At 37.6% G+C, this 17,326-nt stretch overlaps 2 protein-coding genes across 2 annotated transcripts; one reads left to right on the plus strand and one right to left on the minus strand.

Annotated features, from left to right (window-relative positions):
• The first annotated feature begins 1,159 nt into the window (after nt 1–1,159).
• LOC108146300 (helicase SRCAP) lies at nt 1,160–17,276 on the plus strand. Its single transcript, XM_017272248.2, has 4 exons — nt 1,160–1,545; nt 14,205–14,367; nt 14,438–14,559; nt 15,038–17,276. The coding sequence occupies exons 1-4, from the start codon at nt 1,531–1,533 to the stop codon at nt 16,115–16,117; spliced, it is 1,380 nt and encodes a 459-aa protein (XP_017127737.1). The 5' UTR covers nt 1,160–1,530; the 3' UTR covers nt 16,118–17,276.
• On the minus strand, nt 1,526–2,273 carry LOC108146301 (protein dpy-30 homolog). Its single transcript, XM_017272249.2, has 2 exons — nt 2,147–2,273; nt 1,526–1,981 (listed from the first exon to the last, which is right to left on the minus strand). The coding sequence occupies exon 2, from the start codon at nt 1,972–1,974 to the stop codon at nt 1,678–1,680; it is 297 nt and encodes a 98-aa protein (XP_017127738.1). The 5' UTR covers nt 1,975–1,981; nt 2,147–2,273; the 3' UTR covers nt 1,526–1,677.
• Nucleotides 17,277–17,326: the final 50 nt, after the last annotated feature.

A 17,326-nucleotide genomic window follows, 5' to 3' on the forward strand; every position in this document is an offset into this window, starting at 1 on the left:
ACAATTTCGCAATCGAAGATAATTTATGAAGTTAGATATTCTAGACTAAATAGAATTTTTCAATTAGCTAGCTTTTAAATCATTTAATAAATGTTGTCGCCTAATGCTTATGTCAACTTGATTTAAAGAAAGTTAATGAATTCGGCATAACAATATGTAATATATTTTTAAGTTTTGATATTGATTAAACATTTTATTTTTTCTTATAGTAATTTGAGTTGGCAAAAATATGAAACTTTTAAAATAAAATTACAAACGAAGCTATTTTAATTGTGAATATTTTTACAGTAATCTATAAAACACTTTCAAGTAAACACTTTAAAATAAATATATTTATTTTTACAAAACGGTTTCCACTTAAATTTCAAAGTTGCAGCCATTAAGTAGGCGATTTAATGTGTGTTAATTAGGTGGGTAGCCCCGAAATGAATCATTGATATAGGGAACGGAATCTAGAGCCCCTTCTCTTCCGCTTTTAATAAGATAATGCCTCTCCCTCGAGCGAAGGGTATCACCTAAAGCTTTGCACTTGGCCTTTCTCCCTTGACTATCAAATATTTACTTTTCCAGCAAAAATCGCTGACTCAAATTGCGAATTGCTTGGAGATTTTTTTTTGTATTTTTTGTATTTTTAGATGTGTTTATTTGTCTCGATAAAAATTGTTCGCATATTGCTTGGGGGGGTATTTTAATAATTTTTGTTCAACTGATCGGAAACTGTCGAGACGTGAAGTTATCTAACTCCACTTTGATTTGAACCCGCTTCGCACTTCAAGATCCAACATGCCAAGGCCGCTCGCTTAAAAACCCTTTCGAAAATGAGCCGCTTTAGCACCTGAAGTATTTATCACTCGATTTGGAACAGAGATGCACTGTGTGATCTTTAGACCCCAACAAACTACCAATTAGATGCAATTATTGTATGCTATAGTTCGATTTTGGCGCGTGACAATTGCGGGTGGGCCTTTGTAAGCCGATTTACACGCCCCGTAAAGTAGATTAAATGGAGAGGGGGCCCAGAGCAGAACTCACAAAAACTAAAAAAATACACACGAACCCAGAGCCGAAGCTTTGGCGCTCGCTTTTGAACCGAAGCGGTTTCGAATTTGAAGTTTTTAAACCGTCAACTAAGCGCGCTGCGAATTTAGTGGCAAACGAGCCAGGCAGTCGACCAGACACACGAGCGCGAGTTTGAAAAACTGAAACTCAAAACCGCAAATTCAAAAGCGATCAAAAGGCATATTGCTGCAACGAGCGTGGGCTGCAATCGCAAGTGTTAAAAAAAATAATAATAATATTAAATATCCAAATCATACACCAGCTGGAGCTGGAACTAATTGAAAGCCTCGCTGGGCTTATTGCCAATAATGAAGATTGCCAAAATTGGCAACCGCTGAGCGAGATATAATTTGGAAAATCTTGTGCGTGTGTACAGAGCCGTGAAAAGCCAACGGCAAATAAATTGCAAATTAAATCGGAAAAATATTAAAAACAGAAAAAACACCAAAGGAAAAACACCGGGAAATCACCATGAAATCGTGGCTGGTAAGTGGCTGCCAGCTTTTAATCAGCGATAAGTTGTGCACAAAACAAAGAGTACTATAAATTCAGGGGATTGAAAATCGGCATACAACAGAGTGTTTGACAAACGTTTTACAATAAAAGTGCGAACAGTGGCTAACTCTCATCCACATTGACCTCCAGGGCGCGATTCTTGTTCTTCAGGAGATAGGTGGCCAGGTAGCTGACCGGATCATCGGGTCGATCGCGGGCCAGGGCCTGCAGTCCATGGAGCAGGATAGGGGCCACTGTCTGGTCCAAGTACTGGCGCACCGGCAGCGAGTTGGCGTCCAGAAGTGGCTTCTGGCAGGCGGCAAATGCATTGGCTTCTCCCACCGATTGCTGCGAGTTTGACTCGTTCTTGGCCAGATCTCCGCCGCCCTGGAAGCTTCCATCCCCATGAGACATCGGCATGTTTAGGCTGAGGAGTAGGGATCTTTAGTATTGGTTTCTTAGGCTGTGAAATAGACTTTGTAATATTAGTTAACATTAAATTTTCCTTAATTTTTGATCAACTTTTTACTCCAATTTTAACCTTTTCTTTTCTATTTGTTTTACAAACATTTCTTAATTTCTTAAGATTTACCTTATGAAATAGAAAACAGAAAAATATTTGTTTTTAATTTAGTTTACAATTCGATCTAAGATCCAACCGCTTTGAATGCTGCTAGTACAATGATCTGTTTATACGATTTATTTTCATATACTACTGAAATCAAAGTCATGGCCTGCTAAGTAATTGAAATACTATATTGTATATCAGTATTGCTTTTTTTACCTACATAAAATAAAATGTAGATGCAAAATCAAGTTCTACTTTAAAGTACACAATTTGTGAATGAATAAGGGTTAGATAAGAAATCTTTTCCCCATTTAATTTTAATTTCAAAGAGAAAGTAAGCTAAAAAAAATCGTAATCCTTTGAGCACTAACTGATGGGCTAGGAAAACTCCTAATACCCAACTAAATAATTCATAAATTAACGAAATTAATAAAGTATTTAATATTAAAAATGCCTGCCTGTTATTAGCTATGCGCTTTTATTAACAATTTTATATAAATTAAATTAATTATATATTAAACAAATTTTTAGAACTCTCACCACTCTTATTCAAACAATAAATATAGTTTTTTTTTTACATCTATAGGAGAAAGAGAAATCTGTTATGGCTTAAAAGAATGTTGTTTTTGGGAATTGAAAGAATACAGTTTTTTGTTGTCACCACTTTAGTTTGTATTGATGTTTTTCGATGATGTCAGCCAGAGTTTTCCCATCACATTGTAGCCGACATTCGGCTTGAATTTAAATCACCCTTAGACGGGTCGTAAATTCATCCATACTCCCATAGATAACCGCCTGGCCTCGACCCAAAATTTATGTGAAGCGGACAAGATTTAAGAGCATCGTTCGGTTTGTTTTACGGGTTGGCCAAAGTCAGGGGGAATTATCCACAGCAATTAACTCCTAAGTGGCTACTAAGTAACCCGCAACTAATTAAGCACTTGGCGGCAGATGATTGGCCCCCTTACAAACTTGTCGCTAATTTTGATTTAAAAAACAGCCAGCTGGCTATGGGGTAACCCTTGATTGGCGAGGTTCCATAATCCACACATTTGGTAGCCTTGTAAACATGTTCTAAGAGTCGTAAAATCAGTGTAGAATCGCCTGCTAAATTGTTCGCTTATGTTTTGGCAACACTTTTCTTAATTGCCACCTGTAAATCAAAAAACACACACTCGCACCTTCCTTTATAAATCTGTCGCTGTGTTTATACGAAAATTTATTGAATAATTCATGGGAAGTGATTAACACATATTTCGCAGCGAGAAACGAGAAACCTGTAGTTTTTGACCCATATTTGAGATAATTTGGCCAGAAATTTGAATACGAATAGAAGCGGTCAGCAGGCAAATACAGAAGGGGGGTAAAACTATGTGCCCTAACTGTTTTCGGAGGCCTCAATCATTCGGTTTCGACAAAAATCGTGCATTACATGGAGGCTTCCCCCAGATATTGATCAGCGAAAAGAAGCTAGAGAGATGAAGAGCCCGCCAAAGGTCACTGGCATCTTGAATGATTATTACGATGATGATGACTCAGATGATTATGGTCTATTCAGATACTTCGAACTCCAACTCACTCCGTGTATCTTTGTATCTTTTTTATATTTTTTGTTATAAGTGGGCAGCAGCACGTGGGCCTTACATTTGGTTAGTTTCGAAGGGAACTACGGAAAGGGCCAACAAATCAAAACAAAACAGCCAAGGAGAAAAACCCAACTGCACACCACAATTACGCAAATCTCTAGAGAAGAAAAGAAAGAGATAAAAAAAGAGCTGGCTAAGTATATGCAAATCACTTTTGCGGCATCAAAAAACCAAAACAGAAAACAAAGACCCCAAAATAACAGAGCATTTTTGGTAAAACTCAGGAAACGAAGATGACAATACCTTAAAATTTTATTTATAAATAAAATTGTATAAATGGAAAGCATATTTTAATCATTATATGTAAAGAAAATCTATTTATTAATATAAATTAACGATCCAACAAACCAAAGTAATAACGTAATAAAAATGTTCAGAAATTCATGTTTCAAATTAGTTTTGTAGAGATATTTTATTAACACTTTTATAGCTTTTATTACTATCATTGGCTCAGTCCAATTAGTGGTTCAACTAAATTAACTCTGAAAACTTAATACTTGAACAAAGAAAAATAATAATAATGTAAAACTAAAGTAATATATATATGTGTCCAAGTTTCTCCTACCCTTTTGTTGCAAATGTGTGCATAAATATATCACACCCGATTCCAGGGCACTCAGAGTAACCAAAAACAGAGCAGGGCGAAATTAGCGCAACTGAATTAATTAGCGCAGTGGAATCACTTGCCACATTTTACTTTTATTATTTATGCGACCTTGAGGGAGATAGCCAGGTCCAAAAAAAAAGAGGAGAGATAGCGAAAGAAACGAGCCATGGCAGAGTGACAGAAATAAATTCAAATTGTCTTTGCCATTTTGTCTCGCACTTTTCTTCACCTTCGCTTTGGGCCAAGCAAAAAAAAAAATAAAATATAAGACCAGACTACCAAAACAGATTAGTTGCCCTACGATAATTATGCAAGACTCTCCCAGATGGATTGATATATGGGCGGGCGATTAATGTTTCTCATGTTTTCCATTTCACAATTACCCATTATTAAATATCATTTCAAATGGAACCCGCCTCTGCCGGCGGCTAATTCGCATGTTGTTTTTCTGCATTTCACGCATAAATTATTTACCCATAAACTGTTTTTAACCCTGTGACCGACCATCGATGATGCTGCAATTTTTTGTTCGGGCCACATTCCGCCGCCACATCGAGATATCTTTCTATCCCACAGACTGACCCAATTCCTTTTGTTATTATTGGTTCCGACGAGGTGGCTAATTTATCTGACCACTCTACAATATATTCTATAAGTGGGATTCACACGCCGCCAGAGAATTTTGCACTGTTTTTTTTAATGGCCTTCTTAACAAATTAGACACAGCTGCTGTTTTGCAGTCGAATGGGAAACGAATCCGAATGCGGTCACAGCCATAAGTGGCGGGTCACCTCACAAGTGAGTGATGTGGGAAGATGTTCTGGGTGAGACTCAATAGCAATTAAGCCATTAGGTCACTCATGTGAGTGCAGCTAGTAAAAATTTAAAATTTAGTCAAGGTACCTGCCTGAGAGATGATACATTTATATACAGTAGTTTAAGTTATTGTTTATAGTGATAATTTAATTTCCGATAAGTTTTTTTTTAATAATTTATTAGGTACTTTTGAAAGATAATACATACCATATAGTTACATAACATTTTTGATTTATATTTTAATAGAGCGACCAATATCCTACCTGAAAGATGATATATTTATTTACAGAACTTTAAATTGAATTTTCCCAAAAAATGTAGTGGGTACTTCCGAAAAATTATACATATATTCTTAATTTATTTATGTTTTATTTTTTCAATAATTTTGAAGATAATTTTGAAGATGATACATATAATTAAAGTACACCTTAGTTTTATTTTCCCTATAATGAAGTATTTCTATTACAAAACATTTTTGTTTTACATTTATATATACTTTTAGAGAGCAAAAATTAGTTTTTTAACTGCTGGTTTAACTGGCTACTACTATTAACATTATTTAAATGTATGTTGAGTGTAGGATTAGAATCCTTCGTCTCAAAATTCCATTTCCTTGTCCCACTTCTGTCTGTAACGCCCCGAATTTCAGACTGCGCATAAAGCTGGTAACTGGTAACTCTGACACTTTGCAGTTGTTAGAGTGCAAACGAGGCAACCACGCTTGCGAACGGAGACACTTTTGCCCACACAAGAACTGACAGCGAGCGAGGAACAATGTCGCCAGTTAATCGAGGAGAATAAGAAATATATGCACAGATATCCAACGAATAATATAAGTGAGTCCCACGCATGGGACGCCAGTTGAATGGCAGATGAGGGAGCTGCAGCGGGGCAGAGATGCTAATCAATCCGCTTGGCATCGAAAGTATGCCAAAGTCAGCCGTCAGCCGGCTGGCCTGGCCCTTTTTCACATTTTCCCAACCCAGTGGCAATGGAAACTTCACACAGCGGAAAAGCGGCAGCTAATTGATCACTTTTAATTAGAATATATTAAAACTATTTAAATCACATTTTATTTTTCAAAAAGGCTTAATAAATTTTTAAATTTTATTAAAGTTTTAAATATATTCTATCATTTAGTAATTTAAAATAAAAAATTAAAATCAATATTCATTTTAATTTTTAATTGCTGCAGAATTAACAAAAAAAAACATATTAAACGAATAAGCAGATTTTCAATGAGAATCCTCATTAACAAAATTAATTAATTCAGAAAAAAAAATTTAATAAATTAAAGAAAAAATTTAAATAAAAACAATCTCATTTTAGAAAATTGTTTGTGGTTTTTAAAATTTAGTAGTAAACCCAAAGGTTTAGTCAGAAACCTGAAATGTTTTTTATTGATTAAAATGCTAACTACCACTTTACAAAGCCAATTGAAAAATAAGGAGCCAAATTATGTTTAATAAATATTTTCCCAAGTGCATCAGTTCGAAAGTAAAACACAACAATTATCACACATAGCTGGCATTTTTGCATATAACGCTGACACAGATGGCGCCCGAGCAGGGCCATGTCTCTGCCAAAAAATGCGGCTTTTCCCACAGCGTTTAGTTTAGCTTGGCTTTGCTTTGGTTAGCTCAGCTCTACGCCGGAGTTCATTTACACGCAGCGCGCAGACAAAAGCCAAATTCAGTGCCGGCAATTACTATGATTAATTTCTTGCTTGATATGTGCATCGGGCTCTGGACTCTCGGCACTCGGTGGCTTTTCAGCGGCCCAGCTCAGGCGCAATTATGAAATACGCCTTAGCATTTAAGTGGGGAGAGGGGAGGTGGGGACTCCAGAGAAGAAGTTGCATGCCCGCACGCTGACAATGAAAATTAGGGACGAGGAGGGGGTGGGGGGGGTTAAAAACAACACTTTATACAACACGAAATTAAAACACGAGCGAGCAATGAACAACTGCGCCTGCTGCATTGGCCCATGTCGAAGTCGAAAAAGTCGAATCGAAGTGGCAGCTGAGCTGAAATTTAATGCGATACCGAATGTGCTCGTGCAGCTTTCACTCTCTTTTGGGGCCGAATGTCAGCCGGGCATTTCGATTCGCTTCTTTTTTTTTGATTTTTTGGCCACCGTTTTCTGGGGCGGTCGTTCCTTGGCTGACAAATTGGAGCAGCCAAAGAGCAGCTCCCACAGCTGCCAACTGCCAAGTGCAGTGCCAAATTGCGGAAACAATTTTGGCGACGAAGCGCGAAGCAAAAACCAAAAAAAAAATCAACGCAAAAATACAAAAGACTTAAGACACGAACTGGCGGAGATGGCTGCTTGAATCACAAGCTGGCGGCGCCGTTTGGTGCCACATCAGGTGGATTTTCCACTTGGTTAGCGGGCCACACTTTTCCTCTCCTTCAACTCCCCGCCACCAGATGTCGACCTTCATCATGGGGCATTACCCAACGACCAGCCGACCAACTCAAAGAAACTCCGCTCGGTTCCGCTCTTTCACGCCTCGACAAATTGGGCGCAGCCGAATCGGAAGATCCGCAGACGCCCAGAGCAGGCGATGTCTGGCCAAGAACCTTGTTAAGCAACTGATTTATTGGGCAACTAAGCCATCTTAAATTCTTATAAAATATAATCCAACTTTTAGTTGTGGATCATAAAAAAACATTTGAAAAATAATACCCATAAATGGCATTCTTAAAGTGAATTAGTATATTTATTTCAGTTTTTTATCTTATTTATCTGCTTTATTCACTTTTTTTTGTTAAATTATTCATAGATAAGCTTGTTTTTTACAGAATATTGATCTAAATAATAAGTTCTATTGTCTTTTATCGAATTGTTATTAAACTTATAATGTTATTAATCTTCTTAAACATCTAATAATTGATATAGTGGTTTTATCAACAAATTATTTAGTTTTTCATAACAAAATCAAATAAATAGATTTTTATTAAATCTAAACCAAAGTAATTTTTACGATTTCATAATATATTTTGATTTACCCAAAATTAAATTAGTAGAGAAGTTTTCCATGCATAGAAACCCATATTGCTTAGTTTCCACTGCAGCTAAAATCTATAAAAAGATCAACTTGCAGAACCCATAAATTAATCTTTTTATACGACTTGTTACAGCTTTCCAATTATGGCAAGTTTAACAATGAATTGTGGGTGCTATTTAGAGCTGAAACAAGCATAAAACTAAATTAAAATCAACTGATTTAGTCTGGCTCCCATTCAGCCTATGCAATTGTGTAACTCATTATGCAACTTTAATAAATGTGTCAACTCAATAAAAGTGAAAAGTGTCGGAAGTGTCGCCTGGTGGAAAACTTTTGGCGCCGCTTCGGTTGCCAGCTGTTGTGCTTTCGGTTGAGTTGAATTCACAGCTCTGCCCCTGAGTGGTCCGCCCACGTGCCTCGCTTCTGGATGACCTTGGTGGGTTTGGGGCGGCATGCATTAAGCATATGCATATGGCCATTTATGCCTCAATAATTGTTTATGGCTCTTCATAATGAACATTTGTTTTGACAGCCGCCCCATGCATGTCAATTGCATGATTACCGCTTAATTATCAATTCCATTCTGGTGTTTTTGTTCCGTTCTGTTTGGTTCTATGCGTGACTATTGGGAAACTCACATGTCACATCCACACACACCGAATATTACAACACCCGTTCACGCAACACTCACTCCCATAATCGAGTTATCACACCCCGAGTGCCACAAATATGGAGAGCAGCAGCTTGGAAATGATGCAATAAATTGCAATGCAAGCTGCGGTTAAAGCTGGTTTAGATGAGTGCCGGTTATGCAAAGAATTTAAGTGAGTCGATTTGAGTATACTTTAATCGTTAACTATTATTTTAATAATTCTCAAATGATTTTAAGCTATATTTTTAAGAGGGTTCTCTAAGCTTTAAAATTAATGAAACGAGTTATAAATATTAAATTAAAAGAAGTTTACAGTTCTTAAACAATGTGAAAAACATAACGTAGGTAATTTATGCTAAACAATTTATTACACTTTAAACTATTCAATATGTTAATAAATACAAAATAAATTTTTAAAGGTATCTTTTAGTTTTGTAACTATTATTTTTTATTTATGTTCATGCTTTTAAATTATTACTAATGCTGACACTGAATTTCGTACATATATATATATATGCTGTTTAAATAATATAATATAAAGTGCACTATAATTGATCTTATTGATCTTCCGACCTTTCTCATATTTATAAACATTGTCATCACTTGATCGAAAGTGAGATCTGATTCAGTTTGCAAATTCTTCAAGTGCAGTTGTCTGATAAATTCTATAAATAGAGATTAGCAACAGGCAGCAGCTGTCCGGTAGATAGAAAACTGGGTTATTTAGGGGCTGTAAATCAAGTATTTATCAACTTAGACCCCTACCGATCGGATGGAGTGGCTTTTGACTGGGACAAACAAGACAGGCAGCTTGCTGCGTGGTCGCATTTATTCGTTATTCAATTCAGGGGCGGGTTCTAAAAGCCCACACTCGCGACTTAGCCATAGTTGGAGCCTGGCCCGAAGGCATGGCTGCTGCTCATAGACACCATTAAGTGGATTGTATAACTGCTTACAATGTTCCTATATAGTTTTCGTACTGTTTTTTTTTTTTTTTGGTGGGGCTTCAAGACAAACAGGAAATGCCGCAGCCAAAAAACCGTTGACCGAAAAAGGCAAACACTTTTTTTTTTGCTTTTACTCTTATAGTTTTTTGTTGCTTAGTTGTTTTTGCAAGTTACGAAAAGTCAAACAACTAACGAAACTTAATACAATTTTGTACGGCAGACCGTCGATGTTGTTGTTGTTGTTGTTGTTTGTCAGCTACTTCCCACCGCCAAAAAATCTGCGGGCTTTGCTCGAAATCTGACAGCGAGCTGTCAGTCAGAATTCCCCTCCAATTTGCCCCGTTCGGAAATATCCGAGTGGGTGTGTTCACTCCGTGAGCCACTCGAATATCTTTCGGCTGCTCTCAGTGTAATTCAATATTTGCCGGTTGCCGTTGGCGGGTCACATTCTTGGAATTGATTGTGCCTAATGAAATGTTTCATTAGCTGAATATAGGGTTTCATGTTTTGCGCGGCTGCCGTGTTTGTGGAACTTGAGCAATTAGAAATTATTATTTGCTTCGGTTAGCAGCTGAGGGGCTTTAATACCGATACAATACCCATTGACGGAGCTTATTGACATGATGTTTGTGACTTGTAATTATTTAATACAATTTTGGCATTATATAAAAGTTTGCTGAATAATAGTTTTTATATCTCAATAAATTTAGTGCTTAATCAAAAAAATTAATTGACTCAAAAGATTTATTTTTTCTACATCAATCATGCAAGTTTGTGTCTTAAGTCTTTTCATTTTTAATTTTATATAAAATTATGTTGTCAAATTTATAATGTTTATTTTTATTATTTTTAATGATATTTGTAAAATAAAATTGTATATGTTATATCTTAATATCTTTTATATCTGCTAAATCGCATAATAAATTAACTCAAAGAGTTATTTTTTCAACTTTAATCCTGCAAGTTTGTGTCTTAAGTCTTTTGTTTTTTACTTACATTTTCTTATAAAAATAATGACCTGGAACAAAGTTTTTATTATTTGAAAAAAATGTATAATATATTTTTAATTTGTGTGGTATCTTGTTTTACATTTTTTAGTCGTATTTAATAAAATTTGATTCGGAATAAAGTTGAATTTTACATTATTTGCTAGCCAAGAACCATGTTTTGCGCTTGCGGGGGACTTTGTTTATATGAATCATCTTTGTTGTTCTCAATTTTGATTCAAAGTCTTTTGAACTAGAGTTTCCATTTTGGGTACTTTTGGCTTTAAAAATATAATTTGCATATGACTTAAACCGTTTTTCTCAGAAACGAAAAAAATACATTTGCTAAGAATGAATCATCTTAGTTTTTCCTCTAAAGCTGTAGGCTAATATTTTCAGCTTCAACTAGATTTCCCACTCTCAATTTCTGTGGCTTTTCTTGCCACATGAATCATGCTACTCGTCTTACAAATTATTTATTCGAAGCTGATTTGGCCGCAAATCGGCATGGCTTTCGGTTGCTGGACATTCAACACTTGAACTAGATTTTCCTCAGTCGATTTCTGTGGGCTTTGAAGCCTTTATGATTCATGGCACCCATCCCCCAGGCGGAAGTAGCTGCATAATCAAATGGAATACGTGGAAATAGCCAAATGGAAATCCATCACAACATGCACTCCCCAGCGAGTATGCAAAAACACTCCCCGAAAAAGATTAAAAACCAGCAAATCGGAACCAACCCAACTGAGCCAAAAAACAAATACGATCCACATGATTCGGGCATGGGATCGATTTGAAAGGCTATGGGCTTCATTAGCTCTTTGTTCGTGCTCAGAATGCAGGCAAACAAAAAAATCATGTACAATTTCCTCGCTTCATTTATCATCTCTGGTAAATTTGGAGCGAACTGTGATCGTAATTGAAGTGGGTTTTAATTAAAAAGTGAACTGTGATCGGGCGAAGGTCACCAACAATGGGGAATTATGATTGCTTTGTTTCTAGCATTTTGCAGAGTTCTTTGTTCAACTCCATTTTTTGGGGTCAGCCGAGCAATTTTAGGTTGCGTAAGTTACAAAAGGGGCTCCATAAAGTGGACGAAGAGGCTGCGGGGGCGGTGGTTGCGCAACAGAAAGAAACTCTTTACGTTTTTCTTGTTTTTTGTTACCGTTTCGTCGGGCAGACGGAGCAACTAACGACTGACTATAAAGTAAACAAAATTGCGCGCCAAGGAAAACGTGATTTTCCACTTTTGATCGCGCCCAAAAGGAGTTCGCCTCGTCGGGAGTCATCTCATTCGATTCTCACGTAACCAAAGACTTTGCAGCAGCAGCCGCAGCGGCGGCAACAGCAAATGCATCGGCAACATATGTTGCAGAGTCCAACCGGTTGGTTAAACTGGCAGCCCCAGCTCCCAAATCGGGCCAACAAATTTCATTGAGAGTTCGGCCCCGCCGGTGGCCACTTTTACTCTCGTTTTGGCCAAACACAGCGGAAACAGTCGCAATAATTTGCTCGCAGTTTATTTCGTTGCGTTAGCCGATCCAATAAATCTCCATCTGCTCGCACGGAGCTTGTAGATACTCGCAGTTATGGGCACTTCGACTCGGACACGCGAATATCTCACAAATGGACGGCAATTTGCAACGATTTTTTTTTTGGGGAGTGGAGGGTTGTATTTTGTTAGATTATGTCATTGGTTTTTGGGTGGAAATTCAATTAGCTTTGGGAGATAATAATTTCAGAGCAAGAAATTGTTTGTTAGTTATGAAAAGGTTTAAAATAGTATATTCCAAATTTTTTGGAGTTTAATAACCTTATGGTAATTGTGACATATTTATTTCATGTTCCGTTTATATCATTTGTTTTAAACATTCCAAAACAATAATTTTTGTATCCATGACTAATGCATTTTTTCTTTTTAAGTTCAAAGTATTATGTTTCAAAAAACTCTTAGTGATGTCATTTTAATTTTTAATAATTGTCATAAATATTTTGTTGATCTGTTCCCAAAAAAGTACTTGTGTGGGAAAAATGAGAAAGTGCATTTCTGTGGTGATGTAATTTGTGACTCCTTAACATTTGATTAATAGCTAAGTTTAGTTAGGTGACAGGTAAAGCCATAAATCAATTATATTATATGCATTTATACAATATCATAAAGAGAGGCTAACAAAAATCCCACTTTAAAGGAAGTTCATTCTTTGCGGTTCAATTATTTTTATTATTCCGAAAAGTGTCTCAACAGCAATTAATTAAAGCGCCATAAATTGCGTCGAGCCAAGACGTACATACTCGTATAATAAGCGAGTAACGAGCACGAAATTAAAATAAAAATGTCAGCGGCAGCCGAAATTGGCCAGTAGACTTGGCTCAGAGAGCTGCTCCACCCACACCAAAAAAACCCCTCCTTCGAGGCAATGGAAATTTATGACGGAATGCTGAAAGTAATTGAAGCGTAAATGATTAAACGTGCGGGTGGCTCATACATTAGAATAATTGCCAGAAGTATTATTGTTCGAGCTCCAACCTTAACCATGAATGCGGACAAAGCCGAGTAATGGTAATGCCAATCCCCCAAGTAAAGCCAAATCGAGTCATCTGCATTACGCATACGCCACGTGAACCGGTTCGATAGGCCACTGTTTTTATTAATTCAGCTGCTGCTGCTGCTGCTGCTGTGGAAAACACTTTCACATACTGCATTTCCGCACGCGGCCTGCTGAAATGTTGCACAACCGCATCTTGTGCCATTGATTCCTCTTTGGCCAGTGTCACCTTGACTCTGAAAGGTGCCACACACTGTGGGAAATAGTGGAGGAGAAAGAGGCAACATTACGACAAACAAAAAAAACCATAATTATTGAAAATGAAAATGTTCTTTTTTTTTAATAATATTATTTTTTTATTTATAATTTTATTAAAAACTTGTTTAGTTTTTTTATTCAAATAATTAATACAATCATTTGTTTGGCATAAAATATACATGTTGAACAAATTTATAATTTTTATTGATTGATTAGAAATTACAGCAGTCGTGTATAGCTTCAGATTTATTGAATATCTTTCTAAATTAATGTGTACCTTCTTATATTGAGATTTAATGATTCATTGCATTCTTTTTCATGCAATACTATTTTTTATTAGAGATTTGTTAAAACAACTATTTTGTTTTTACCGAAAACCAATTGTGGGAAATTACCAAATAACCGTTTAAGGGGATTTTAATTATTTGACTATAAATAAATATAATACTCGTGTAATTTTGCTTTATGCACCAGAGTTGCCCCACCGGAAAGCCGGTAACTGATTTGACGACTGCCTGTTTTGGTTTGGGGCAGCTGCCGGCGGATGTGATTAGTTAGAAATACCCAATCCCAATCCTCCCCACAACTTATAGACACTTTCCTTTGCTTTTCAGCTGGCTCTGGTGGCCCTGGCAGCGGTTGTTTCTGGCAGCCAGACTCCAAGTGCGAATCAATACCACATCCAGACGGACGAGGGACCGGAGCGGTACTTCCGCTTCCAAACGGACAGCGGTCAGTTCCGCAAGGAGAAGCGGCTGCAGGATGGCACCGTCATCGGTGAGTGATTAAATGCATTTACGGATAGAGAGTTCATTGAACCTCTTAATTGCTATATTTATTTCTACAGGCACTGAGGCCTGGATCGATGCAGCGGGCTATCTGCGCCAGAAGGACTACATAGCCGACAAGGAGGGATACAGGATACTCAAGTCCAAGACCATTTATGTGGGCCTTGGAAGAGCTGTTGAGGTAAAATAAAATACACAAAAAATGGATACAAATTCGAAATCTTAAAAAATAATAACAGTCAGATACAATCAGTGGCTTTTAAGCATATTAAAAGCTTTTACATAATGTATTACTCGATTTTATTGTTCAGATAACTTAATTTTGCTTTAGGTTTGATAATTTTGAAACCTTTTATAGTTTTCAACAAGTAATAATTTAGAAACAATGATAACAAATAATTAAATAAATAATTCCAATTGAAAATAATTCTATTAAAACAATTAAGTAGAAACTCCAAACACTCTCTTAAAAAATGGTTCACAGCATGAAAATTTAAATTAATATGATATAAACGGCTAAGAACTTTAACCTTTAGGGGCCTTAAGAGCTCTATTTGCCAATTTATTTATTTTAATACAAATCTTTGGTAAGAATTATTTTAGTTATTTTGAAAATATTTTTCAATCCATAAATTATATTATATTATTATTTTGTTTAGGATGCCATTAAATCCACCAAGGCAGCTCCTGCGCAATCGGGGGTCTTGGTCCATGGCGGCTCCTCAGGATCTTCGGCCAACAGTTTGGGCAGCTATCAGCGTCCCAACTATGGCTACATATCCAGCACCACATCCACCACCACTCCCGCTCCCGTACAGTCATCTCTTCTGGACATTGTGGACTCGGGCGTGGGAAAACTGAATTACTTGCCACCCGAACAGGCTGCCAAAATTTTGCCGCAATCACAACTCGGATTCGATCACTATCCGGATGAATTGCCTCGGGCCAGCGGTCAGCTTTTGTCGCCTCTGCCAGCCACGCCCCTTAATCCGCTGGTGGATATTCACCCCAATGCTGAGCCTGTCCAGGACTTGGAACTGAATGCCATCAATGTGTACGATGCCGAGGCGGATCGCTCTTTTGGCCATGGCCAATTTGGATCGGTTATAAGTTCCACCACGGCCAGACCACCTTCGCTGGACATGCTGCCGCCTTTGAGTGCCCACAGGCGACGCCTGCGTCCGCGTCCAACTCCTGCTCCCATAGCCATTGTTTCCAGTACCCCAGCACCCATTTCTGGAGGGGATCTGTATGGCTACTCCTCGCCGCAGCCCTTTGTCGCCCCTGCTCCCTATCAGTTTGCCCCGCCGGCCAGTTCCTCCAGCACCGGATACGGGTACTATCCTCCGCCGCAGTCGCCACTGGAGGTCAACTCGCTGGAGGCGGCTCTGCTCCCGCCCCTGCCCTCCGCCCATGGCTACCGAAGGCGCCTCCGGCCAAGGCCAGTCCAGGGCAACCATCTGGAGGGATTGGCCGCCTCCGAGTACGATGGCGTGGGCACCACGCGCAATGGCTTCCGCTACGTGCTGCCCAAGCAGTATCACGAGGAGGAGACCAATCCGGCGGACGGCAAGCGGGCGGGCAGCTTCGGCTACGTGGATCCCTTCGGCATCCGGCGGGTGGTCTACTACAATGCAGCTCCTGGGCGGGGATTCGTCCATCGGAACAACAATCAGTTTGTGGGCGCCAATGGAGCGCCCTACGATGCTCCGGGTCCAGCGCAGCTGGTCAACGAATAGAGATAAGGGAACAGGATCATTGATGGAGGTTAGTGTGGGTCGATCTCTGGGGCAAACAGTTATGGGGATCATACTAGCTGAGGATCTAGGGAAATTACCTTTGGAATCTATAGATTTGATATGATTTTTTTGAATCGTGATTACGCATACTTTTAATCAAATTATTAGAAACTGAAAACATTGAAATATTCATTCCAGTCTTCAAAGAAAATTATTTTAAAATAGAATTATTTTAAATGCATGTAAATATTTAATATTTATTAGAAATTCTCAAAGATCTGAGATAATAGTTTCAAAGGAAAAGTAATGAAAGTTTTTAATATAATTATCAAATTTTTACTTTTTATCAATTTGTTAGAAACTGAACCAATTAAAATATCCATTGAAATCTTAAAAGAAAGATGCAAGATGTAATAGTTAAAGTGGATGTTTATTTATTCAACATTCATTAGAATTTTATTAGAATTTTCAATATAAGAACTATAGTTTCATTGGAAAAGCTACTGGAATTATTCAAAAGATCTGTTAGAACTTGATACCCTGTAGTCCAGAAATCGACCCATGCTAATGCAGGTGCTGCACTTAACCCGACTCCCGACTCACTCAATGAGGCACCAAAACTAACCGTAGAACCTCAGCCAGGGGAAGTCCCCCTCTTACGATTAACCTGTACATATTACCACGCTTAAATCTTCACCTTCTCAAGAACCCACTTCTATCCTTTCTCTTCTGCACGCACACACAAAGAAAACGACATCTGTGTTAATTAATTTAATGCTTAATCACATCTAAATGTAACATTATTTATAAATCGAAACTATGTGCAATTAGCGCTTAGCATAGGTATTTTAGGGGTACTCACTGCCAAAACAAATGAAATTGTGCAAGTGATTGGGGAGAAATCGTTTCACGTATTAATCTTGCCATATTAACGAAAAGTAAATAATATATCAAAGTCCTCTGTTCATCCCAAGAAACTCCCCTTTCGCCCCTTAGCGTAATTAAACCGATTAAAAGATAGCCTTTCTTGGCCAATAGCTGTTCATTTGGTAGGAATGAACACCCGTTGCCTGGAAATTTTAGCCAAGTAGTGCGAACGATTATTTTGTGTAGTGTTAAGAAGTTTGAAAATAATAAAAATAATTATTTAAATGAAAAACATCCACATTTGATGTGTTTTGTTTTGTTAAAAAAGGGAAATTCAATTAA

The sequence above is a fragment of the Drosophila elegans genome, unplaced genomic scaffold, assembly GCF_018152505.1.
Source record: "Drosophila elegans isolate 14027-0461.03 unplaced genomic scaffold, ASM1815250v1 contig_208, whole genome shotgun sequence".
NCBI classification, from domain to species: domain Eukaryota; kingdom Metazoa; phylum Arthropoda; class Insecta; order Diptera; family Drosophilidae; genus Drosophila; species Drosophila elegans.